The sequence below is a fragment of the Diabrotica undecimpunctata genome, chromosome 3 (genome assembly GCF_040954645.1).
Source record: "Diabrotica undecimpunctata isolate CICGRU chromosome 3, icDiaUnde3, whole genome shotgun sequence".
NCBI lineage: Eukaryota > Metazoa > Arthropoda > Insecta > Coleoptera > Chrysomelidae > Diabrotica > Diabrotica undecimpunctata.
The window spans coordinates 1,210,044-1,237,761 of record NC_092805.1 but is presented as its reverse complement, the minus strand read 5'-3'; the positions used below and the strand labels follow the sequence as shown (position 1 = coordinate 1,237,761).

General features: G+C 32.5%; 1 protein-coding gene across 1 annotated transcript; it reads left to right on the top strand.

Annotated features, from left to right (window-relative positions):
- On the top strand, window positions 1-27,619 carry LOC140436345 (peroxisomal acyl-coenzyme A oxidase 3-like). The gene is made up of 9 exons (XM_072525073.1): window positions 1-451; window positions 6,082-6,390; window positions 18,129-18,448; window positions 18,506-18,785; window positions 19,016-19,259; window positions 21,806-22,042; window positions 22,664-22,818; window positions 23,219-23,509; window positions 27,330-27,619. The coding sequence occupies exons 1-9, from the start codon at window positions 332-334 to the stop codon at window positions 27,444-27,446; spliced, it is 2,073 nt and encodes a 690-aa protein (XP_072381174.1). The 5' UTR covers window positions 1-331; the 3' UTR covers window positions 27,447-27,619.
- The last annotated feature ends 99 nt before the right edge of the window (window positions 27,620-27,718 follow it).

The window sequence follows — 27,718 nt, the reverse complement described above, 5'->3', positions numbered from 1 at the left end:
GCACGAATTCACGAATAACATCTTTAACTAAACGTTTAATTAAAATGGGAAAGTTATATGTATTAATTTTTTGTTTCAAAGGTTAACGGTCAGTGGATATTATTAATGCAGTACGTTTCACAACTTTTGATCCCTACTCATCAGTTTTTATGGGACCAAAGTTCGTACAGTTTATCTTATAAGATTAGAATTAAAACAAGTATTCAACCTTTTAACTATCCATTATCAGTGAAATATTGTTTATAATTAATGGTGTTATCTTTTAATTTAATTACATAAAGAATTAGTTTCGATTGTCACCCTGTGGCTCCGCGGCAGATTTTTTAGCACCATGTCTCATCTCATAGAGGATTTTAAACCAGGACCGCTTGATATCTATCGTAAGAAAACGTCTTTTGACTGGAAAAAATTGAAGTTATTCATTGAAACTGAAGATGGAATCAATTATCAGGTAAGAAGTACATTTTTTACATAGGTATAAATCTCTTAAGTCCACATTGCCTAGATAAAAGAGTAATCTAATCAAACATAGTACAACTAAATTATAACAAAAGCCAGATAAACTGTATTTCTTTACTTCTGTTCTTTGAAGTCAACTCAGCTTAAAGTCAATAACATAAAATGTATGCCATTTAGTTGTCTAATTCACAGATTACACATTGTCTGACACAAAAAGAACAAATTATATATATATAGAAAACATCACAAGAAAAATTTAGAAAATTCAGTATTGTTAGGATTTTAGGACTGTTTTTTTATTTGGAACACAATATATAGCATGATAATATTCCATTTATTGACTTAAATAATATAAAAGAACATTATCTTTCACACATAAATGTTAAATATCTTGATGAACTATTAAGTTTAATCTATCACAGAGATAACATGCTAAAATATAAAGAGAGCTAAAAAAATAACAAATATCATAAAATGAGTCATAGTATGTATAGATCAAGTTAAACAGCTGTTATAAACGAAACTCTTGAGCTTCCTTTTTAACACTTTTGCTAAGGAAGCCACCACATAGCACCTTTCTTATTTCTCAGTCTGTCCGGACAGCACCATTTGGCTTTATCTGCATATTGCAAAGTTCATTCTGCACAGGAGGATGTTCTGAAATAAAGTTCAGCAGTGAAAGTGTTAAAGATGTTGGCACAAGCTTCTCATAGTCATTTGAATAATCTGATATCGATCTATTATAGAATACTTATTTAACCACTTTTATTGTTTTCATTGGTGCAGTTCCAATCTGATTGTTATTTTGGATGTTCTATGCATGGACTTGATGGGTAGAGTTGATTGTTAAGCAAGGACACAAATAACTTTTTTAGTTCACTATTTTAAGGAATAGAATCTGATTTATGTTTTCAAACATTTTTAAAATTATATTTGCATTGATGTGTTGATATTTGACAGATTTTTTTCTTTAGATATATCTTACGGACATTCTTCTTCTTCTAATGCACTCCATTACTGCAGGTTTGTGATCACTCCATCAAAATGATCTCTATTCTGCGCCTCTCTTAGTAATTGTTGAACATTCATAACTGTCCAAGTTCCAATATTGGCACATTGGTAGGTTTCTTTCTTCACATATTTAATCTCTGTTCTTAATTTATAACATTTTTACCTAATGCAGCAACAACATCAGAAAAGTTTCCACAAGGTGTCTGTGTGTATATCGTTCTAATGACAATTTTACAGAATATAATACCTCACTTTCTGTTATTTGGATGAATTGTTAATTGATTTTTATTGGGTGCTATCACAGCTATATGTTTTAGGCACCTTACAATTTTCTTAATTTATTTGTCTTTAAAATTCGAGACTTTTACTATTTTCATTTGAGAAGTCATTTCATGGCAGTTTCACCTAATGTTCTTATCTAATTGTTTGGGTATCACCTATTGCACTTAATATCAGAAGTAAGGTTTTATATCTGTGCAATTTTTTGTTTTTTATTGGATATTTTTCTGTTTTTGACATGTTTGTTTAGTTTTGAGATATTAAATTCCAAAGTTCGTTATGAATTTCAAAAGTCAATTGCAATTGTATCAAAAATCAATTGTACAATGACTCAGTAGATGCTTTCAATAATTGTTTTAGATGATAGTCATCATGGAAGTCATATTTATATATGCAAAAAATTTCTCAGAACACTGAAGAAAATACAAGAAAGGATGCAATGATACGTCTTTATTAGACAATGTCCACGTCTACTCCATTGAAATGTTAAATTGATTTCCTATCCTTTTTGTTGACATAAAAACCTAAAACAACAATTGTAATCAAGTCTGCACATTGTTGATCAATAATTTTGCTCACCAATTGAAAACATTTTATATCTAAACGCATTAAATAGTACTAGAAGCTTCCTTTGTTTCGTTCTATTTAATCTAAATTCAAAATAGATTGATTTAGCTTTAAAATTAGCTAATATTAATATTTTTACATAATTTTATAATTAAATACAGATAATTTTTGAGAACAAGTTTTAGATAAGGATACAATCTTCAATCGGAATGTACTATTTGGTTTGTTTTTGTTCAACTTGTTTAAAAACATTTTCTCACATGTTGCGAAGAATTATATTCTTAGCAGATATGTCACTTTCTCCAGCCTAAACAGGTATTGAAACAATTAAATACTTTATCTGGTTTTACTTTTATGGTTGTGGAAGTTGGTGTCTCCAATATTTCTACTAGGCGTTGTTCATCTTCTTCTACTGCTTCACATATTCCTTCATCTGTCATAATTTGATGTGTTTCTTCAGTCCTTTCAAACCAAGAATTTAAATCTTCTTTACTTGTCTCAAAACCTCTTTCTTGTGATACAGGTGAAACAGAGCTCCAAACTTGAGCGAGAGAGAAAACAACATCCTTCAAAATAAATTTTTTGAGACTCTGGCTACTGCAATAATATGTATGACATCATTTTGATCCATCAATTGCAATAAAGATGTCCAATTTGGTGGTAGGAAGATGGTTTGGAAATTCCCATTACTTGATCTAAGTTCTTTTTCATTTGGATGGCCTGGAGCATTGTTAAGAATGAGTAAAACTTCTCATTGGGCAAGTTGAAGCTTTTCAAAAACTTCGTCACTTCTGGGACAGATTTTTATGGAATCAATCACTAAATACCTGTCTTGTGACCCAACTTTTAAATTGATTTTTGTAGCAGACTGGCAGACAAATGTTTTTAAAAGCTCTGGGATTTTTACCTTTACCAATCTATTATATAGTGAAGGTCTCGTTTCCCAGGACTTTCATATGACACGCAATTAAGATCCCCCACAGTAAAAAAGTTCGTGTGGAGTGAGTTGAGTGTGAGTGAAGTGTCTGAAGAGAAGGGTTCGTCTTTTACTCTAGCGAATACCAGTCAAGGATTACAGCACATACTTCTTTAGCATGATATCTCCTATGGTAAAAAGTAAGGAGCTTCTAGGGCCTCTTGTGACCAAGTCTAGAACTAAAACATTTGATGGTAAAGCAATTCAAGTGGCCCCAAGGGCAAGTCTTTTTGTAATTTAAGACGAAAAGTGTTCCAAAGTTGGTACATTTGGGATAAAATGTACCCAAGAATGAAAATCTGTAGAAAATTAGCTCTATTGGGTAGATAAACTGCCAAATCTTATACTCTTATATGGTAAGTGCTGTTCCAAAGATTCTATCAATAATTTTCAAAACTTTTCAAATAATTCTTATTTTTTAAAATTCATGCATTTTGGTTCATATTAAAGTCGGTGTAGTTCTTGTATTCATTGAAATTAAGTATACAGCAAAACTTTTAAATATCTTATCAAAACTGTGTAATCGTAACATTTTTGATGAGTTCGTTATATATTATAATGGGAGCTTTCACTGTTACTGTGTTAATTAAAAATTCTCTTGTTATGAAAAGTTTTCTATATCACTTGAGTTACTTTTTCTAATGAGAGTTGTAATGTGCAATTTACTTTATAAATGAATAATTGATGATTTTCGTTGATCACGGAATCCGCTTTCTTGTAGTTTTTCGTTAATGGGTATATAACGAAATCTCCATTATCTTTATATCTTGCTTCCATTTTGTTATATATTCTTTTATTGATCAGGTAAATATTAAATTTTTGTTTTACGCCTTGGATTCTTTGCGTGATTTCCCAGCTCTTTTCATTATTCTATCATTTCTTGTGGTGTAGTTAAATATATTGTGAATTAAATACGTGAATATGCGAATTATGTGATATATACTAAAACTTGTATATTTTGTGAGCAGTTGTTATATTTCTGGAAACTTGTGTATCACACTGTGTTCTTTTATGGTTGCGAAGTATAACAAATACCTACAAAACACAACTGTGTCATCTGCAAATCACTTAATATTTATCTCTGAGTATTTATTGCAAGTAAATCATTGATATACTTATATTATAGAAAAAGTATTGGACTAAGTACAGTATCTTGTAGTATATCGGACTCTTCATCGTAAATAACTTTTTAAAACATTGTTCTGAAGCTATTTTCTTGTGGCATTTTAAAGTAATTATAATTTAAACGGGAATAAGCCACAATTAAAGGTTAAAGTACGTTTATTGACGTTTCAATTTCCACTTCGGAAATCGTTACTAATGTTTGTATTTTGAGAACGATTTCCGAAGTGGAAATCGAAACGTCAATAAACGTACTTTGACCTTTAATTGTGGCTTATTCCCATTTAAATAGTAATAACTTTTTAAAAGTTTATAAGCTCTGATTCCGAAATCTTGTCGGGTTTCCAAAAATGGTTGATGATCAACTGTATCAAAAGCCATTGTAGTCCATGCAAATAAGATTTTTTCTCGTGACACTGACCCTGCCAGACAAACAACAGTATACAATTGTTTAATTACTTCCTATAAAACTATAAAATACCGACTAAAACTATATGAAAAAAACGGGTGTGGCAGTCCAGTGGGACTGCCGGTAGAAATTATACTTCTATACACGCGTTCGCCGTTACAAATTTATATGGGAGTCAATCACATAAGAAGAATTAGGTATATAGGTATATGGCGCATCGTTTGCTGTATATAAAAATTTGACCTGTAATAGGAGTATAGTAAATAGGATTGTATCAATATGTTAATGAAAATATATATTTTTATTTTCATATATGTATAAAAGGAGTTGAATGCAAAAAAAAATTTTTACACATACTCTGCAGTAAAATTCATTGTTTATTTTGTTATTAATATAAAAATTACAATACAATACACTGCAACATAATACAATACAAATTAAAATGCAATATTCATAAGTATTTAAAACTGGCAATATACATAACTTACTTTACGAAGATAAAAATAAAAAACCAACAACTCGGATTATGTTGAAAATTTTCATTTTATTTTAAAATTTAGCATTTTTGCGTATATTACATATATTTAATAACATTAACGTGAGGTTTTTAAATATTTCAAAAATAAAAAAGGAAATTCATAATTGGGATTCGAACTCACGTACACCAGCGTATGAACAAAACACGTAAAAGATTTGCCAATTAGACATGCTACCAACGGATTTTAAAATTGACAGTTGTCTGTCATACAGTGATTATTTTGAAATACAAAAGACTAATATAATTATGAACATTTAATAAATAATACAAAACATATCACATAAATAATAATATTAATATATATTATATATTTAATATTATATATAATATAATATATTTATAATATTAAATATATATACAAAAGGAACATTTTTATTCTCGAGAGAGGAAGAGAGAGAAAATATATCTTATGTCTCTCTCTTACTCATTATCTTACATATGTAATGGTTTCACAGATTCACTCCCGTGCAAATTTCCAACGCCGACCGTGCGTATAGAAGTATAACTTCAAAATCGCTTTTTTTAATGGTAGAGATGTAGTCGAGAAAACAGTCGATCTTTTGTGAGATTTCTCTACTACCGCGACAATCGGTGACTAAACACATAAGTTTCGACTGGTCCAGTCTTTGGTACAATAAATTGTTGTACTATGTTTAATCATTTTACAAAACCAACATTTTTTATAAATTTTCCAATTGCAAATTTGGTTCTTCTTTTCAGAATGAAATGTACAAAATGCTGGAAAGTAATCCTGTGCACAATAAGGAAAACCTCACCAGTCTACCCAGAGACGAGCAGCGCAGATTAGCGTTTCTCGGATCGTGCGATCAAGGACAAAACCATATTCTGTCGTGGCCTTACGTGCTGCAAAACTTACGACGACCATCATCTCTTTCTAGGGTGTTAACGTCATCGATAGCATCGGCCTACGTAAAACACACGGTCGGTAACAGTTTGTTTGTTAGCTCAATAATGAATATGGGTACAGAGAGACACCAACAGTTCATCGATGATGCTGAAGCTGGAAAGGTATGTATAGGTTATTTTGATATTAAATTAATTTCCATATTAAATAAGGTATGTGAAAGAGAACATTCTTGTATGAGACACTTTTAGTTATGAGACATTATTTTGTTGTCTGGTTTCAATTTTTTATTTTGATTATTGTATTCTTATATATTTTCTTAATTGCATAACTAATCGATTACTTATGCGTCTTTTGCATTGCTTTCCATACTATGGATATAAGGATTTCGTCTGCCTGCAAGTCCAAGAAAAGTAAATGGAGGCATCTTCCCTCTATTTTTGTTTCAAAATAAACAAAACACGCGGATGTCCTGCTATCCCGTTCAAAGGCCAGACTCGTGGAGAAGATTTATTCCAGACTTTTGATGAGTTCATGACAAATGACATGACAGCTATGGTCTACAAGTAAAGGGGGTCTAAAGCTAATCAAAAGAAAGAAACCTGGACTAATATCTTATCATTGCATAATTCACCAGGGAGCCCTATGTAGAAAACTTAGTGACACTGAAAGTGGTAATGAACAACTTGATCAACTTAATTAATTTTATGAGGTGTGGTTCTGCTCTTCAGCACAGGCAGTTCAAAGTTTTTCTATCAAGCAATAAAGCATTTGGAGTTCCTGGCAAACGAAAGAACTATGTTGGCTGTGGCTTTCCTGAAAGACATTTGGCAATATTTAAATGTGCTCAGTAACGAACTACAAGGAAATGAGAAATTAGTATGTGATCTGATATAAACTGTGTCCTCATTCCGTCGCAAGCTCGATATTTTTAAAAAAGACATTGCAAATCAAAAATTAATTCACTTTCGAACTACTCTTGAACACAAGAATAATTCTGAAGCACAAATAGACGTTTCAATATTTTTAGATTTCATTAAAGGTCTTAGACATTAGGACATTAGACTGATCGTTCGATAATCACTACATTCTTTGGCATTTACTTTCTTTGGTAGACAAATAAATGTTGATGTCATCATTTCACGTGGAATGATTCCTGTGGAATAGATTGTGTTCAGTAGTTGGACTAAACGATCAAGGTTTTTTTCATTGACCAGTTTTAGCAATTCACTTGGTATTTCATCTGAACCAGCAGCTTTATTATTTTTTATGGACTTTACTGCATGCATAACTTCTGACTTTGTTATTTCGGGTCCCTCGTCTTTACTCTGATTATCTTCATATGTATTTTCCTGTCTCTGTTCATGGAATGATTCCTCTATATATTCTTTCCATCTTCCTAATTTTTGTTCTGTCACCACTAAAATGTTTCCTTGTTTGTCCATTAGTATGCTTGAGGTTTTTTGTTTTGCTACCCCAGCTAATTCTTTAACTTTCTTATGGAGCTTGAAGTTATCATATTTGTTTTGTAAGTCTTCTATTTCTTGGCATTTTCCAGCGAAATAAGTCTCTTTAGCTCATCTTATTTTCCTTCCTATTTGATTATGCAGCTGTTGATGCTGGGTTATGTTGATATTCTTTTGCCTTCTTCTGTCCTCCATCATTTCCAAGATTTATTCTGTCATCCAATCTCCTTTCTTGCATCTGGTTGTTGTGAGTTCTCTGCGACTTGGTTCGATAATTGCAGTTTTAAAGAATTGCCACTGTTGTTCTACATCACCATCAATTGATTCCGGTGTGGATTCTAGGATTGCATTAATTTCTTGTTTCAGTTTTTCTTTGACGTCTTCTGATTCTAATTTTGGCATGTTTAGTTTATCACTTTTGTAGTTTTTTTAAGTGAAGTTGGATTTTTGCTATAAGAGGGTTGTGGTCCGACGCCACGTCTGCACCTGGGTACGCTTTCACCGATTGTATTGCGTTTCGGTATCTGTGGTTTATTAAAATATAGTCAATTTGGTTTCTAACGATTTTATCGACCTTGTCAGCTGGCGATTTTGGCGAAGTGTAAAGGCGTCGATTAGTCAGTTTGAAGAAAGTATTCATTACCACAAGATTATGTTCTAGGCAGAATTCTATAAGGCGTTCTCCTCTCTCATTTCGAACACCGAGTCCATATCCATAGACTCACATCTTCCTTCTCCAACTTTGGCGTTAAAATCACCCATGACTACTGTTATATCTCTAGATGTTGTATTTTGTAGGGTTTTTTGAAGGTCATCGTAAAATTTTTCAATTTCTTCCTCTGTTTTATCGGCGGTTGGCGCATAAATCTGAATAAGGTTTAATTTCCCATGTGTTGTCATCATTTGTATTAGCATAATTCTTTCCGATATTGGTATAAAGCGTACAACTGATTTTGCAACTTTTTTACTGACATTAATTGCTAATCAATACCGATGTTGGCTGTCGGTACTACTGGAGTAGAAAAGTCGACCATTGGTTGTATTTAGTTCGCCGGAGTCGAGCCGTCTTGTGCCACTTATGCCCAATATGTCGATCTTAAGTCGCATCATTTCTTGTTCTATGTTCCTTAGTTACCAGGCTCATACATGCTTCTAACATTCCATGTCGCTATTTTAAAAGTTGAATAATACAGTATTATTAATTAAATGTATCGTTTGAAGAACAAAATATGATTGAAATGTCAAATGGTGCTAGTTCGGATTTCTTCTTCGGATGTCGCTTAATTAAACAATTCACGCTGATTTTATAATGTCGCGTACGTGTAAATTAACATGTTGTTTTTGCAAATACACTTATTAATTTGCTTTATAAAATCACGTCTTGACATTGAACTAAATATAAGTTATTTCCAATCGAACATATTTTTCTATGGCGAACTATTTCTATGGTGTCCATCGTTTCGTTTTTCATTTCTTCTGTTTCTTGAGTTTGGCTCGTAATAGGGTAAAAATAAACTTAGTCTTCTTAGAAAATTTTCATCATTAAATATAAATACCAAGCCAGCTGGTACTTTGACAAAATTTGCATATAATGACTACTAATTACATCATTATAAAGTTTGTTACCAAGTTAAATTTTTTTACCAGAGTTTAATGTTTTGGTGACGAAAGTAATTTTGCTCCAAACTTATGGGCTTTCTTTAATTTAATTATGTAATTCGAGCCATTTAATTATGCTACAAGGCGGCTAAAAAAGTCGATAATAAAAAAGCACGTGACGTAACAGTGCCTTCAATAATAACTTTTAATGTTGATGGTAAGTGTTTTTGTAAATACAAACGATCAAAATAATTACTGAATAACAACATCAATTAGCAGTATTTAAATGGTTTTAGTGATTTTATTGTTTGCTACAATATTTATGGTATGTTTTTATAGTATGTGAAACTTTTACATGCCTGATGGAATTTGATTGTCTGTTCAATTATACTTATATTTTAGATAATATTAACTTGAATTTGTCCAAAAAATTTCCGACTTTTTCTTCATCTCTTCCTTTCACTGGTGAATACATTTGTAAGTATTCTATTGATTTTTTTTCTATTTGTAATTATAATTATATAATATATAATATATAATATAATTATATAACATATAATATATATAATTATATATATTCTTCTTCTCGTGCCACTCCTAGCGGAGATTGGAAATCATCATGGCCACTGCGACTTTGTTAGCAGCGCGCCTAAAAAGTTCAATCGAACTACACCCGAACCATTCACTTAGCTCACTTAGCCATCTTTCACGTAGATTACGAAGCCACGATATTTTTCTTCTTCCCACACTTCTTTTGCCCTTAATTTTGCCCTGCATGATATTTCTTAAAAGTTCGTACTTTTCACCTCTCACAATGTGCCCCAAGTATTCCATCTTTCTAGTTTTTATCTCATTTAGAATTTCGCATCTTTTGTCTAAAGTTTGGAGTACTTGCGTGTTAGTGACGCGGTCCATCCATGATATTCTGAGAATGCGCCTATAGCACCACATCTCGAAAGCTTCGATGTTTTTTGTGGTCAACTGTTTTAGTGTCCAAGCCTCTACTCCATACAACAGGGTAGAAAAGACATAACACCGCAGCATTCGTATTCGTAACTTTATATTGATATAACGATTGCAAAAGAGTTTGCGCATTCTATTAAAGACTGATCTAGCGATTTCTATTCTACATCTAATCTCTTTTGTTTGATCAGTATCGTCTGTGATCCAAGCACCTAGATATTTATAACAGGACACACGCTCAATCGTTGTATTGTCTATTACAAGATTAGCTCTGATGTTCTTTGATTTCGTGATTACCATAAATTTAGTTTTTTTCAAATTAATTTTCAAGCCGTAACCGCCACAGTATATATTGAGACTTTGAACGAGATGTTGTAGTTCTACTAGCGTTCCCGTTAGGAGAACCGTATCGTCAGCATACCTTATATTGTTGATCGTCTCACCATTTATTATCAGACCAAGCTTAGCTTCACTATACAGATTAAATAAAAGTGGCGACAAGATGCATCCCTGCCGGACTCCTCGACGGATTTGAATTTCTTCTGTTAGCCTACCCTCAACCTTCACATTTGCTGTTTGATTCCAATATAGGTTGCATATAATTCGAATATCTCGGCTGTCTATATTTTTCTTTATTAGAATTTGTCTTAGTGGTTCATGTTGTACTTTGTCCTTTTCGAAATCAATAAAGCAGGTGTAAATTTCTTGGTTCATGTCTAAGCATCTCTGTGAGAGAACGTTCATTGCAAACAGAGCCTCCCTTGTACCCAGCCCTTTTCTGAATCCCATCTGAGTGTTACTGATGTCTACGTCTAATTCCCTATAGATCCTATTATGGATTATTTTCAGGAACAGTTTTAGAGCATGACTCATCAAAGCTATCGTACAATATTCGCTGCATTCCCTTGTATTTGCCTTTTTTGGCAGTAGTATAAAGGTCGAACGGAGCCATTCCCTAGGTATTATTCCAGTTCTATATATTGTGTTAAATAGATCTAGGAGTATTTTAATAGATTCATCGTCCATAAGTTTGAGCAGTTCTACGGGAATTTCATCAGGACCGGGGGCTTACCACTTTTCGCTTGTTTGATTGCATAATCTATTTCTTCTCTGATTATATCAGGCCCTGTATCATCTGTATATTCGTTTGAGATTTCTTGTCTATCTTTGTCATCAAAAAGTTGTGATATGTATTCTGTCCATCGATTTATTTTTTGTTGTAAATCTGTTATGAGTAAACCATCTGTATCGTTGATCTGTTCTGTCTGTGTTGTTCTTCTCCTTCCTGTCATTTCTTTAATCTTTTTGTGTACATTAAAAAAGTCATATTTTCGCTCCAGTTGTTCCAACTCCTGGCATTGCTCACTTAGCCATCTTTCTCTAGCTTCTCTTATTTTCTTTTTTATCAGTTTATCTGTTTCTTTGTATCTTATCGGATTATTTGTTTTGTGTACCCTTATTTCACACATCAACTGTAGTATTTCCTCATTCATCCATTCTTTATGTTTCCTTTCTTTATATAATTATATAATTATATATATATATATATATATATATATATATATATATATATATATATATATATATATATAATAATATATATATATATATATATATATATATATATATATATATATATCTATATATATAAGTATATTATTCTTGAGTTTCTTCTCTTTACAAAAGCAACTATGCTTGTTCATTGGCGGATGTTGCCTCTATGGAAGATCGTCACTCCATCTCTTGCGCGGTCTACCGATACTTCTTCTACCATTTGGTAAATTGTATCTTGCTATTTTAACGACTCTTGTGTCAGCCATTCTACTGATGTGGTTGTTCCATACTTTTTTTCCATTTAGTGCCCACTATCTTATACCCTGTACGGATAAACTTCTGTATGAAATTTCTCCAAGTTTGTAAGTTTGGCCACGCTACTGGTAGTCAAATATTTTTTTCCGTAAGTTATAATCCTACCGGGTAGCTGTTTCCCAAACCCCGCTTAGAATATGCAGTCATGTCACCCCTTATTTGGTTTCTCAGCGTTTTTCCTGTAATTCTTCCGAGTATTCTCATTTCTGCAGTTTCTAGCATTCTCGATAGATCTATTTTCGCAAGATCGATAATATCGAACTCGATATGGAGACTTTTGTCGATATTATCAAAATTGTTACATTATTTTCTGGTTTCTAAAATGAGAATTGCGTATTAGGAGTAGATCTTTTAGACTTCAAATGGATTTTTGTGTTCTGGTAATCGTTTTTTAAAGCGACTCCCTGTTTGTCCTATGTAAATATTTTAACAGTGTATATTGGTTTTATTTAATTTTTGGAGAAATAATGTACGGGTGATTATGGCATCTATCAATAACCACCTATACATTAAGTCACTTAACACTTGCCAAAACTGCGTTTATCCTGCGTTAAAAGCATAAGAAAATCCAAGCATCATTCCATACTTGCCTTATCCGAGCGACTAATAGAAACACAGAATTTTTATTTTGTACGCGTCACTGAACAATTATTATAATATCGATCACACGAACGACTTGAAAACGTTTTGTTTGTGGAATAAAGTCCCGAAGGAAGTGGCACAGCAATACTTGAAAGATGTTCAGTCCTGGCATTTCAAGTTTTCAACTGCCAAAAGAATTATAATTAAAAAAAATAAAGACAAAATAAATGTTAGAGGCGAGAGGAAAACTACAACGGCGATATAGAGGAAGCAAACCAATTTTTAAACATGATCAACGAGTACCCAGATGGAGGTTGTTGAGATTCAAAAAGGTGTGGCAGTACATACAAAAGAAAGTTGAGGGCGTCAAGAAGTTACTAGACTCCCACTTTGGAGAGTATTGGACCAGTAGAGAGCCCTTTTATGAAGACATGTCGTGGATTCTTGATCGTTGTATCCCTCCATTCCTTTTGACTGAAGCACCGATGTTAGTCCAAGACTCATCGGTATTTAAACAAGGTTTACATTATCCTTCTTCCTCAATGTTTTTATTTTTCTGAGTAGCCCAGTCTGGTTAAAAAAAAAAGGTGGAAAAATGTTTCGCAGATATCTGAAGCTTTTAAACGATACTCCTAGTTTTACCTTGCGTTTTTTTTTAAGCAATAATTTATGGTCACAATTTGATTTTTTGTCTATAAATTTTTTCCCTTATATTTTAAATAAACAATATTTATGTCATTTTTTTACGACAAGAATATCTTTATTTTCCCGTTTTTTTAATTAAAATTGATAAATAATTTACAGAGATATTTGCAAAAAGCAGTTTTTTGCACTAATTTATAAATTTTATTAATTTTTTTATTAACAAAATAAAATGGTATTAATACATTTAAACATCAAGGAATTACCATCTTTTAGATTTGTGCGAAATTTCCCCCGATCAGTCAAATATTTTATAAGTTATTTAATTTGTTTATCCCTAAAGCTAATTATTTAAACTATTGAGCTTGCCCTATGCATGATGCTAGACACATTCAGCAAATTTCATAGGATTCTTTAAGACTTAGACTATCTCAGAAGTTAAATGCATATTGAGTTTTCATCGAAATTATTTACAAAATAAACGTTTGAAAAAGGGGTATGTTTTTTACTTATAAACAATTGTAATAACTTCTATATTTTTCAAGCTACAGACTTGTACGTACAACCATTGGATAGCTGGTAAAAAACTCACATTTAACAAAAAAAAAATAAACCTTCTATGAACAATAGGAACGAGTTAGCGACAATTTTTTTGTTAATTATATCTCCATTGTTATAAACATTAAGAAGTAAAATTTGCACAAATTTTGAATGAAAATCTAAACTTTATATTGAAACTTATAGCTATAAAATTTATCTAATTTTTCGAAACGACGGTACTTTCCAAAGATCGACATAGGAAAGTGGAGAGGATATCTGTTTCAGCTCCGTTTTTTTTCGGCATCGGAACTTCAAATTGCAACACGTAGGAAAAATTTACATTATCTTGGCTTCCTTTGCAGCTGCAAGCCTCTTTTTTTATTCTGGGGTAGCTCGTCGAAATATGAATAACTACATAGTTTTCACTGGCCGGAAAATATGGGAAAACACGGAAAAATTGAGTCCATTTGAAATTCACCCTAAATACATACTTTTTTTTTAATTTGCTCGAATAGTCTGTCGCAGTATTAATAATGATGACATAATTTTCACCCCCCAAAAATCTCGGAAATCCCGGAAAATCAACATATGTTTTTTCATTTTATATCAATGATGTAATAATACTTATACATATATTTTATAAATTAAATTTCAGGTAATTTTTTACACATTATATTATTATATTCCTTATATTAATTATAATTGTTTGTATTTTTATAATTAACAATATTGATTTTTATTCTATTTTTCTTACAAATATGATACAATTTTAATCTAATCTGCCTTGCCGCTTTGATAAAATAAGTCGATTTTTTCATCACTTGCCTATTAAATTTTGCAATGTTTATTGAAGTTTACTTTTTTTATTTTCTTTACATACATTGGTTTAAAAGTTAAAATTTGGTTCATTTATTCGACTTCACTGTCAGGTCTGAACCTTTTTGTTGCAGGTTGTTTGTCTTCACTTATTAAGTCAGTCTTTCCATACATTAACATATTAATGGGCGATCTTAATGCCAAGGTGGGTCAAGGTAAGGTAGGAGAACAAGTAGAAAAATATGGGCTTGGAAACAGAAATGACAGAGGAGATCGATTGATTCAATTTTGCCAAAGTGAAGACTTCGTAATAACAAATACCTTTTTCAAATTACCTCCTCGACGGTTATATACATGGACATCTCCACAACATACCAAAGAAAAAACAGTGAGAAATCAAATAGACTACATTATGATAGCAAGGAGGTATCATAATGCTGTTAAATGTACTAAGACGTACCCAGGAGCTGATATAGGCTCTGATCATAACCCGGTAGTTACTGTGATAGAGGCGAGACCAAAAAAGATTAGAAGACCACACAGAAAGGTACTAGATTTAAATAAACTTAGAAACAAAAATATACGACAAGAAACAGGAGAAGAAAGAAATGAAAACCTCCGTTCAGTGCAGCAACAAATTAACGATACAAACAACGTTAACCAAAAATTAAAGTACATAAATACAGCTATACAAAGAGCAGGAAAGAAACATCTTACAAAAACAACAACAAAGAATAAGGGGTGGATGACACAAGATATACTAGACTTGATGGAACAAAGAAGAAAGATGAAGAATTACCCAGACAAATACAAAGAAATAAATAAACACATAAAAAAGAGAATAAAAGAAGCCAAAGAGGAGTGGATTAAAGAACAATGTGAAGAAATGGAAATCTATGAGAAAAAGTACGATGCGTTCAATATGCACAAAAAAGTAAAAGAGATACAGAAAACAGGAAGCATAAAGAAATGCCAAATAGGTAAACTTAAAGACAAAGATGGAAATCTTATTGTAGATCTAGAGAACAAAATAAAAAGATGGACAGAATACCTGAATGAATTATTTGAAGACGATAGAAACAACTTAACACAGATAATCAATGCAACTGGGCCAGACATATTGAAAGAAGAAGTAGAATACGCAATAAGAAACGCTAAAAATGGAAAAGCAAATGGACCTGATAAAATTCCTACAGAACCGTTGAAGCTTTTGAATGATAAATCTGTAACCATATTATTAAATTTTGCAGCGAGGAGCTAAAACAATTTCCCCCCACTTTCCTATGTCGATCTTTCGAAAGTAACTTCGTTTCGAAAGGTTTTAAGTTTCGAAAAATTTGATGAATTTTATAGCTATAAAATTCAATAGAAAGTTTAGATTTTCATTCAAAATTTATGCAAATTTTACTTCTTAATGTTTATAAACAATGGAGATATAATTAACAAAAAAATTGTCGCTAACTCCGTTCCTATTGTTCATAGAAGGTTTATTTTTTTTGTTAAATGTGAGTTTTTTAACAGCTATCTAATGGTTGTACGTACAAGTCTGTAGCTTGAAAAATATAGAAGTTATTACAATTGTTTATAAGTAAAAAACATACCCCTTTTTCAAACGTTTATTTTGTAAATAATTTCGATGAAAACTCAATATTCATTTAACTTCTGAGATAGTCTAAGTCTTAAAGAATCCTCTGAAATTTGCTGAATGTGTCTAGCATCATGCATAGGGCAAGCTCAATAGTTTAAATAATTAGTCCCAGGGATAAACAAATTGAATAACTTTTAAACTATTTGACCGATCGGGGGGAAATTTCGGACAAATTTAAAGGACGGTAATTCCTCAATGTTGAAATGCATTAATAACATTTTATTTTGTTAATAAAAAAATTAATTAAATTTATAAATTAGTGCAAAAAAACTGCTTTTTTGCAAATATCTCCGTAAATTTTTTATCAATTTTAATTGAAAAAACGGGAAAATAAAGATATTCTTGATATAAAAAAATGGTATAAATATTGTTTATTTAAATTATAAGGGAAAAAACTTATAGATAAAAAATCAAATTCTGACCATAAATTATTGTTTAAAAAAAACGCAAGGTAAAAATAGGAGTATCTTTTTATCTATTCGTCATCTAGTAACCCCCACCTATGTCTTAAAAGCTTCAGATGTCTGCGAAACATTTTGCCGTGAAGTCGATGATTTTTGTATAACCAGACTGGGCTAGAGGTACTTGTGTCTCCAGGATATGATATCTTTTCTTTTCATCATTATCGAATCTCGACCTCTTTTACCATATTCAAAACCCATGTATTTTAAGAGCATACGAAATCTTGTTTTTAAAAAATCTGGTAGGTTCACATCATCCTTCACTCTTTTCATTATGCTGTCGACGGTTGGTGGTATGATTTCCAAAAAAAAAAAATCATGGACAATTTTCCTTATTCGAGATTTCACTTCCTCATCGTAACTATTCTCACGTGCGTTGGACTGGAAACTGTTTTTTTTTTTCCTTTTTGTACCAGTTTCAGTTCGCCTTGCTGGACCTCTGTTTAAATTTCACGGCAGACACTGGCAACTGCTCCATGATGTAGGTACTTTCATCCGCCTGCAAAAATGAAATAGAACTGAGCTTTCATAGTTTTTGCCAAGTTTTTGGTCTAATGGACAGTACCCAAATCGACAAAGATGTTTGCTTTGCATTGACAATGGGGATTAAAACTTATTCGCTTCTCCTAATGACTTTATAATGATTTTTATTTACCAAAGAATGGGTTTACAATGGAAGCTGTTGAAAATTGATAAATATAGTTAAGCTATCGACAATGAGTTTTTGATATATTTTACTTTTTTTATAGTATTTTTCTTCATGTTATTGTTCAGTTCGACAATGGAACTCTCTTATTTATACATCGATGATTGAATTATGCTTTAGTTGAAACAATAATGATAGTATTTTCCATAGCCGTAGGCACTTGTTGTCTGCGCTATATTCCAGTGCTATGATTATTAAATCCGGTCCTGATGTGCCGCTAGGGGCAAACCGGCAACGTGGTCGGCCGTTTTCCCGTAAGAAATACATTGTCTATCTTACCTGCACTGCATTCTAACTGTGGCTTTAACTATAGTAAAACGTTTTTCGCGAATTGTGAAATAGTAATCAACTTAAAGTGGACAAGGCGAGTTTTGACATGGAACCCTTCATATATCATTTTATTTTTTCCCCTTTTCAACGTCTTATTCGTCCATTATCGTATTTTCAAATAAAATTTTGGTTTATACCCATTAAATTTAGGATATAACAAAGAAATTCTACAAGAAAATAGTTTCAAAACCATGTATTGGCTTGTATCATAGTAAAATCTAGAAAGTTGTAGAAAAATTTTTAGTGATAGAAAATAAACTAGTTGAAATTGATCTTTTAGATTTTCGGTTGTTACTGTTTGACTGAAATTGCACACGGAAGTAACACAAGAGGCATGCGCACAACAGCTACTTACGACAAAAAGAAGCAAGTTTTTGTGTTCAACTCACCCGATTTTGAAGCTGCTAAATGCTGGGCTGGTGGATTGGGCCAGACCGCCATGTTTGGAACTGTTTACGCACAATTAATTTTAGACAACGTCAATTACGGTTTACACGCTTTTATAGTACCGTTCCGTGATCCCAAGACGCTGCTACCGTATCCAGGATTAGAGATTGGAGATATGGGAGGAAAGATCGGTTTGAACGGTATCGATAATGGGTAAGCCTTCGTAAAAACCTTCTCTCCTAAAATTATTTCTTCAAACCTTTATTCCAGGTTTGTTCAATTTACTAACTACGAAATTCCAAGAGTCAACCTACTCAATAAAATAGCAGACGTGTCTGAAGACGGTCGTTACATAACTCCGATTAAAGATCCGAATAGAAGACACGGAGCTGCGTTAGGATCTCTGTCGGCGGGAAGAGTAAATATTGCTGCTATGGTTGATGCATTGGGTGCAAAAGCTCTTACTATAGCGATCCGGTATGCAGCAGTGAGGAAACAATTTGGTCCAAATGGAAAAGAAGAGATGCCAATTTTAGAATATCAAAGTCATGTAAGTAGCTTTCTTTTTGTCATCTTCTGACACCATACGAAATAAATATACTTTGTTATATAAAACCTTAAACAAAAAATGACAAACTGGACATAATCTTTTTAACAACTTATCAATGTGTTCTTGTGTTTTATGCCACGAGGCTTTGCATAAAATATTTGTCTTTATTATTAAGAAAGTAAAAGCTCTCCGCTTTTGTTTCATAATCTCACAAGCTTTCTTTTCTGTAGCAACTTCGGCTAATACCCTACTTAGCAGCAGCATACGTACTAAGAAACTTCAACACGTACTTCTCAGAAAAGTTCTATGAATTCACCATGAACAACATTTTGGGCACCTCCTTACCGAATGCACCTGACATGGGAATCGAAATTCACGGTGTTTCTTCAGCGGCAAAACCGATGGCTGGATGGATAATGAAGGACGCCGTACAGGAATGCAGAGAGTGCTGCGGCGGACACGGCTATCTTCATGGTAAATTAGACATTTAGTTAATTTAACCTATATATCTGCTTTAGATTTTGTTAATAATTAATCGCGAAGTTTAAATGAAATTTGTCGTGATAAATCTTCGGTTTTTCTTCTTTGTGAAGACAGCTTTGTCACATAGTACGATTTAAAACTATTTATAGTGTTAAACCATTTGAAATCTAAACTAAAATTGATGTGTAAGCTCATACAGATCGTATTTATATGTTCAACTCATCTGGCTTTGAGAACGAGACTAAAATGAGTCCTTTTGCTCATGTAAATCTCCATCAAAAAGTCTAAGGTGTCTTCTAGTCATTTTCTATGCTTTTCAAGTTAATCCTTGAACGATATATAGGATTTCAACGTATGAGATGTCGTTAGAAACAAGTGTTACCCTTTTCAGTCAAGTTTTAGTTCCATTTTGCGTGAAACTTCAGGCACCACGTCGGTTTTCACGTTTAATGTTAAATTTTTGATTTTTAAAGCTACATATTAGTGTCAAAGCAGCACCAACTCTGCGGCGAGTCACCGACTAGCGAGAAATGTGACATCTGACACGGAACGTAACGAAAAATGTGACATTTGACATAGATGACATCTCCTTTCCAACGAGTTCTCATACGTTGCGATCCTTTATTTCGCTCATATACGCCCTTGAAAAGCGTTGATTTTCTTATGAAAATTTATCAGAATGATCCATTTTGGACTCTTCTTGCTGCCCATTTACTTTTACCTCCCTCAATGTACGCTATGCATCTATTTCTACAACGTTCCATACAAATTTTGCATTAAATTAAATGGCCAAATATATGGCCTAGGAGGACAAATTCGTTAAACTTCCCGTGCTCGAATCTGTATCAATAAAGTGTTATGATCATTTCGGCCTAGCCCAGCCTCATCAGACACTTTGGGCTGATACAAATTCAAACTCGGAAAGTCCAACGAATGTCTCCCAAAACTTCACTACAACAGTAGTTAGCTACAAAGGCGCCACCTGCTTTGGCGGCCGTGAACGAAAACGATATGATAATATCGTTTTCTGTATCCTCTGCGCTATGCGAAATGTGTAAAGGATATAATCTTTTAGCAAAAGCCGCTATCGCTTTATTAAATTAAATGGCATTTAAAAATAACATTTTAAAGATAACATGTATTTTGATTTTTTGGACATCCTGAAGTCTATATTTTAATTTTACCAGGATTTGGTCTAATTTCTCATATCGTAAGACAAGAAAGAAGAAAAAAAGAAGCTTTCGGAACTTTAGGAATAATTTATGCTATAATAGCAATTGGATTATTAGGATTTATTGTATGGGCCCATCATATATTTACTGTTGGAATAGATGTTGATACACGAGCATATTTTACATCGGCTACAATAATTATTGCAGTTCCTACTGGAATTAAAGTATTTAGATGATTAGCAACATTCCACGGAACTACAATCACTTATAGGCCGGTAACCTTATGATCATTAGGATTTATTTTTTTATTTACTGTTGGGGCCAAATATATGGCCTAGGAGGACAAATAAAGCGATAGCGGCTTTTGCTAAAAGATTATATCCTTTACACATTTCTCATAGCGCAGAGGATACAGAAAACGATATTATCATATCGTTTTCGTTCACGGCCGCCAAAGCAGGTGGCGCCTTTGTAGCTAACTACTGTTGTAGTGAAGTTTTGGGAGACATTCGTTGGACTTTCCGAGTTTGAATTTGTATCAGCCCAAAGTGTCTGATGAGGCTGGGCTAGGCCGAAATGATCATAACACTTTATTGATACAGATTCGAGCACGGGAAGTTTAACGAATTTGTCCTCCTAGGCCATATATTTGGCCATTTAATTTAATAAAGCGATAGCGGCTTTTGCTAAAAGATTATATCCTTTACAAATTTTGCATTGTTCAAAGTAGAATTGGAAAAATCGGTGCGAATTGAAAAAGAGTTATTACTTTTATTTAAAATGTTCTTTACGTACCATATCAGAATTCTCCAACTTCGCCGATCACCATTGCGAGGGCTTCTCGATATTCTGCCACATGGATTAATTGTCGTGCATTTGATATCTGAGACCATTAATGAATGTTCTTTAACCAAGAAACAGAAACCTGTTTTCTTCCTAAAACGTTACGGCCTTCTCACTACTTCCTCTCGCTATATGTCCCAGATAAGACATTTTCCGGTGCTTAACAATCTTAACTAATTCTCTATCTTTGTTGAACCTCCCTAGTAATTCCTCGTTAATTTTTTTTGCTGTCAAAGGTACCTTCAGCATCTGTCTATGAATCCACATTTCCAATGCTTCAATTCTTTAAAATTATTAAAATGATTTAAAATACTTTTACAAAATGGAGCCCCATCGATTGTCAGTAAAGTATCACAAAAAACATTATATAGATGCCTTAGTTGAGCACGTACAGTTTGGAAATAAATTTTTTCACTACTATCCTTGCTTTTTTATTGTGATTATCAATATTTCTACAGTGAATCAATTCTTTTACTAGTTTACACAATAGTTTTGTGTAATAATGAAGAATATTTCTTTTAGCGGCTGGTTTGGGAGATGTTAGGAATGAACTTGATCCCAATTTGACGTACGAAGGAGAAAACCACGTGCTGATTCAACAGACCGTTAATTGGCTTCTTAAAATAGCCCCACAAATGATTGAAGGTAGACAAATATCTACTCCATTGCGGTCAGTTGATTTCTTATCGAACGGTTTGAACATTTTGAAGAATAGTAGATTCACTGCCAGAGGAACCGATGAAATTAGTCATCCAGAAAGTAAGTTTTTGTATATTTGATTTATAATTTAGCATGATATTGCTATTAGGCTTCTTGTTGACTCTTTAGGGTCAAATAAATTTAAAAAAAAACACAATTATATCGAAGGAGCCTTGTGGGTATCAATAATTAAATAAATTGGTGATAGAGTTTTAAGTTTAAGGAAAATATTATATGTACTACAAATTTTAACAGTGTATGGTTGAAAGATGTAAAGTTCTGTTCAATTCTACACCTTTCAAGGTAGATAGAGCCTGTGTTTTTAGGTTAATTCTTCTGTCTTCAAATGTAATTTCGACTTACCACTGTCTGATGAGCTATAAGTACATCAAAACCAGTCATAATGTATTTAAATGCAAACTTTTAGTAAAAAAATAGCAGCAATCTGTAAATTTAATTACAAAAATGGGTTCTTGAACACTTCCATCAAATTTCCATTTAGTATTTAATCCATCTATGGGCCCTTGTCACAGTTTTTGGCCCAACTCTGTTGTCTTCGAGTGTATCTTCGGCCTACCACTGTCTGTAAGTACAGCGAAACTCGTCAGAGTGTGTTTAAATGAAAAACAGATGATCTCCACAAGACTTAGACCAATAATAATATTTTTTATGAATTTATAGGTATTATCAAAACATTCCAGTGGATAGTTGTATATCTATTGAAAGCTACTCACGACAAAGTAGGGGAAGAGTTGAAGGCTGGAAAGGATTTGTTCGAAGCCAAAAATAACAGTCAAGTGTACTACGGGAAGAGTTTAGGAATAGCATTTATTCAGGTTAGTTTTACTATGATTTTGAAATTGTTAATTTTACATTAGTTCTCAATAATCATTGGCATTTTTTACGCATTATTGAATATTTTCAATAGATATAGACATGTGTGAAGATTTTGTGCATGGGACCTTTAATGATCAATTATGATTAATAACAGTTATGATCAATTTTTTGTTTTCCTTGTACATGGACTGGTTTTATTTTAGCATGCTTTACAATATTTTCACACGCGCAAGTTTTATACTGAATAAATCTTATTAGACATGTTTTATTATGAAATAATATTACCTACTGTTCTGTTTCATATACAGAATGTTTTTTAAATTAAATTATATCACATGCACAAAATCAAAAAAATTGACATATTGTTTAATTATTAACTTTTATTTTAATCTGTTTTAGCATTTCTTCTTGCAAAGAATGTTGGCGACCATCTCCGAAGCCGACGATCATGCTATAAAGGCCGTTCTCACGAAGATCTTGTCACTTTTTGGATTGTGGTCTATAGAAAAATGGCACATGGCGACTCTATTTAAAGGAGGATTCGCTTCAAATGCCTTAGCGCCGACTTTAATCCAAGACGCGATTTTAAAATTATGCGCCGATCTGAAAGACGATGCTGTAGGTCTGGTAGACGCCATTGCAGTGCCGGACTTTATATTAAGATCGTGTTTGGGTTCTTCGGACGGACAAGTAAGTTATTCGAAAGTGTTAAGTTTTGGAATTATTTTGACTTATGGTATTCTCACCAAAATAAATTTTAAATACCAAAAAATTGACTTAAAACGATATTTTATAATACACATCAAAATCAGGAATTTTTAAAAGTTTGGTGAAGGAGCCATCGATATAAGTGTATTATTATTTGCATAACGAATGTTTGACAGTCTAAATTTTGGCGGAGGCGAAATTAAATTAGCTTTTTTCGGCACTGCATTTTTCTTTATACAGATTTTTCGTAATTTCACTTAAATTTTATTATGCATTCATGCCAAAACCTGCGAACCCTAACAATTTGATAAAGTAATCGGGGAATGAGAAGAATTGAGCAATTTTGGAAGATATATGCTTCCACTTTTCCGAAACAAAGTGAGGAAAACATTTGTATAAAGAATAACGGATTTAGTGAAAGAGGATATCGGTAGAAATATAAAATTTGGGGAAATAAAAAAAGGCATTTTAAAAGAAAAACAAACATTTAAAAAAGTGTAAACATATCGGGAGAAAACAACAGAAAAAAAGACGTTTGTAGAAAAATAAAGATAGTTGAAGAGGAAGAAAGTCATTTGAAAATATAAATGACATTTGTGAAGAGCGGAACGCATTTGGAAGTGTCAAAAAGTCATTTGTTAAGAAATTAACATATTTAGAGGAACATGAAGGTATTGGTGGAGAAATAAAGACTTTCATGGAAAAAAGGAAACATTTAGGGTGAAATGCATTGGAAGTATAAAAAAGACATTTGTGTAGAGAACAATGCATTTAGAGAGGGTAAAGACATTTAAAAAAATAAATAAAGAGATTTGTGGAGATAAAAGCCATTTGGAGAGAGATGGTCATTGGGTAGTGACACAGATATTTTGACAGAAAACGGGCATTGGGATAGATATAATGAGCTTTAGAAAGATGGAACTAGGTACATTTTGGGCAAAGTGAAACGTATTTGAATAGGAAGAAGGAAGACATGTAGAGAGAGTAACGCGTTTAGAGAGAGATAATATAATTAGATTGAAAAAAGTGTTTTGAAGAAGAAGATATGTGGAGATAATTTTCGGAGAAAGAGAGGAACATACATCTGTAGAGAAAGAAAGGCATTAATTGGGGAGTGAGAAACTGTTTTGAAAAGGTAGGAATACATTTTCATAGCAAATAACGGATTTAGAGGAAGATAAAAGTATTTGTAGAGAAAAAAGAGGTTTGGACAGAATAAAAGACATTTTTATAGAGGTAATGAATTTAAGAAAGGGAATTTGTCAAGAAAGGAGGACATTTGGAGTGGTATAATGACATTTGGGAGAACGAAAGTTCAATTTGAAGAGGGAGAACACATATGAGGAGAAAGTAACGCATTTGCCGGAAGATAAAAAAAATTGTAGAGAAATAAAGTGTTTAGGACAGACAGAAAGACCTTTGAAGAGGTAGAATAACATTTGGAGAGAGATAATGATACTTGGGGAAAGTGAAACGCATTTAAAGAGGAAGATAGACATTTTGTAATAAGAATAACTCAGACCGAGATAAAGACATTAATACAGAAATAAAGTCATTTACGATGAGAAAGAATAACATGTAAAGAGACAGAATGACTTTAGAAGAAGTGAAGCATATTGGAAGGGGGAAGAGGACATTTTTATTCAGAGTATTGAATATGAGGGAGGGATTTGGTGAGAAATAAGTGAAAAGCAGAGACATTTGTAGAGATTTAATAACATTTGGCGATAGTGAAAGACATTGTTATAGAGAATAACGCATTCAGAAAGGGATAAAGACATTGGTAAATAAATAAAGACATTTGGGTATAAAGAAAAGCATTTGAAGATAGATAAGGACATAATTTTGGGAAAGGAACAGAGAAACTTGTAAGTAAATAAAGTTATTTGGGGAGAAAAGAGCACGTTGGGCGATACAATGAGATTTGTGGAGAGAGAAATTCATTTGCAGAGTGAGGATGGCATTTTTATTGAGATTAACTTGATAGAGATACAGAAATTTGTAGAGAGAAAGAAATACAATTAAAGAAAAAGAAAAACATGACAATTGTGGGAGGGAGGGAAATATTTATGGAAGGAATGGCAGAGATTTGGAAGATATAATGACATTTGGGAAGAGTAAAACGAGTGTGAAGAGTGAGAAAGACATTTGTGTACGGAGTAACATATTTATACAGAGATAAAGACATAAGAAGAAAAAGGAAAATTCATTTAGAGATACGAAAGGCTTTTATGTAACAAGGGGAGGACATTCAGAGACATTTGAATTGATAGAATAACATTCCGAGACAGTAAATGACATTTGAAAAAGAGAAAAAAAAGGACATTTGATAAACGTTTGCAGTGATGTTAACACATTTGGAGAACTAAAAATACATTAGGACGAAGGACATTTGGAGATGAAAAACGATATTTGGTATAAGAAAACGACTTTTGGAAAGAAAAACGAAAAGGTATTTGTGAAAAACCAAATTTGAAAAAAGAGAGAAAGATATTTAAATTTCTAGAATGATATTTGGAGAAGAATGGAAACATTTCGGTAAAGAAAAAGATATTTGGAGAGACAAAGAGATAATCAAAACACTTTGTGTCAACAATTTTTGAAAATGACATGAGCAAGAAGTAGAAAGTATATGTAGATTGAGGAAGCTTAGGATGTGAATATCAAAAGATTCATCAGCGAATAAAACAATTTACTCACTGATGAATCTTCTGTTTCGTTAGTAGGAAGACGCAATGCTTCCATTACGAGGTATTGGGCGCGGGAAAACTAGCAGAGAAGTGTTGTTGACCGACCTCAACGTCCTCAAAAAGTTAACGCCTGGACTCTCATTTTAGGAGACCACATAATAGTTCCATTTTTTATTGAGGGCAGCTTGAATAGTAGAGTATACCTCGATTTGTTACAGAATTATGTTCTTCCCGCTATTCTCAATCTTCCTGATGTAAATCTGGAAAATGTTTGGTTTCATCAAGACGGCTGTTCAGTTCATAACGCTCGAATAATTAGGGAGTACTAAAACAATACTTTCCCGAATTGAGTTATCAGTTGAACAGGCGATATTAAGTGGCCTGCTCGATCTCCAGATCTTACACCTATGGACTTTTTTTGGGGGGGAAATTTAAAAAGCATCATCTACGATCATACTGAAGCTAGAGCCCAAAATTTGGATGAATTAAAAAACCGAATAATATGAGTCTCCAATTCTGTTACAGCAGAAACTCTTTTATGTGTCCACAGAAGTTTTTATGACAGATTGGGATACTGTTCAGCCGTAGAAGGTCAAATATTTGAGTCATTTCTGTAAGACATAAAGAATTATTTTTTATTTTATTGGGAATTATTTTTTATTTTCAATAAGAGTATATTTTTTGTTTTATCAAAGAAATGCGCTTTTATTACAAACCAATACAAATGCACCGCCTTATAAAGGTCAGTGTATTTTTATCGAGTTTATATTATAAGAAATAAACCGGGTATACGTAAGAAAAACAAAAATCGACGGACGGAGATGCACATCCCATGCGTTGGTATGTGTTACTAAATGGTTTTCGTTTTATGTCTAGGTATCGGACAGGATCGGAGAATTACAATTAAGTAGATCGGAGAGGCAATGTTGCCGATTTTAGCGCTGTATGTAGTGTGTAATATTTAATCCAAGACTTAACGTACTATATAACCAATTGGCGGTATTTCAATCATTGGAAAAGTTTCACACAACACAATAAAATTACTTATTTATATTATCAAGTTTTAAAGACCTCTTAATAACCTTAATGTTTCTATTTCTTTTTTTTTTTAGGTATACAAACGTCTCAAAGAATCGATGACCAAGGATGATTACAACATGAATAGACCACCGTGGTGGAAAGAGGTTGTAAACTACGCCGAAAACAATAGTGCGAAGAGTAAACTATGAGTACCATGTGATACAGAAAATATATTTTTTTTAAATATTTATACAAATTGATTAAAAATGACATAGATATTACGTAAAACGTAACAATTTTATACATTTAATATTTTAAGTGGACCAGTGGGAATTTATTTATAATTATTGTTGAGTTTTAAAAATATATTATTTTAAAAAACTGTTAGTTATTTTTATTTCAAAACGATTTTAGTAGGAATTACGGAGCAAGTTGTTTGGTGTGCACTGCAATTAATTTCGTCAATTTCGCTGCAGATACT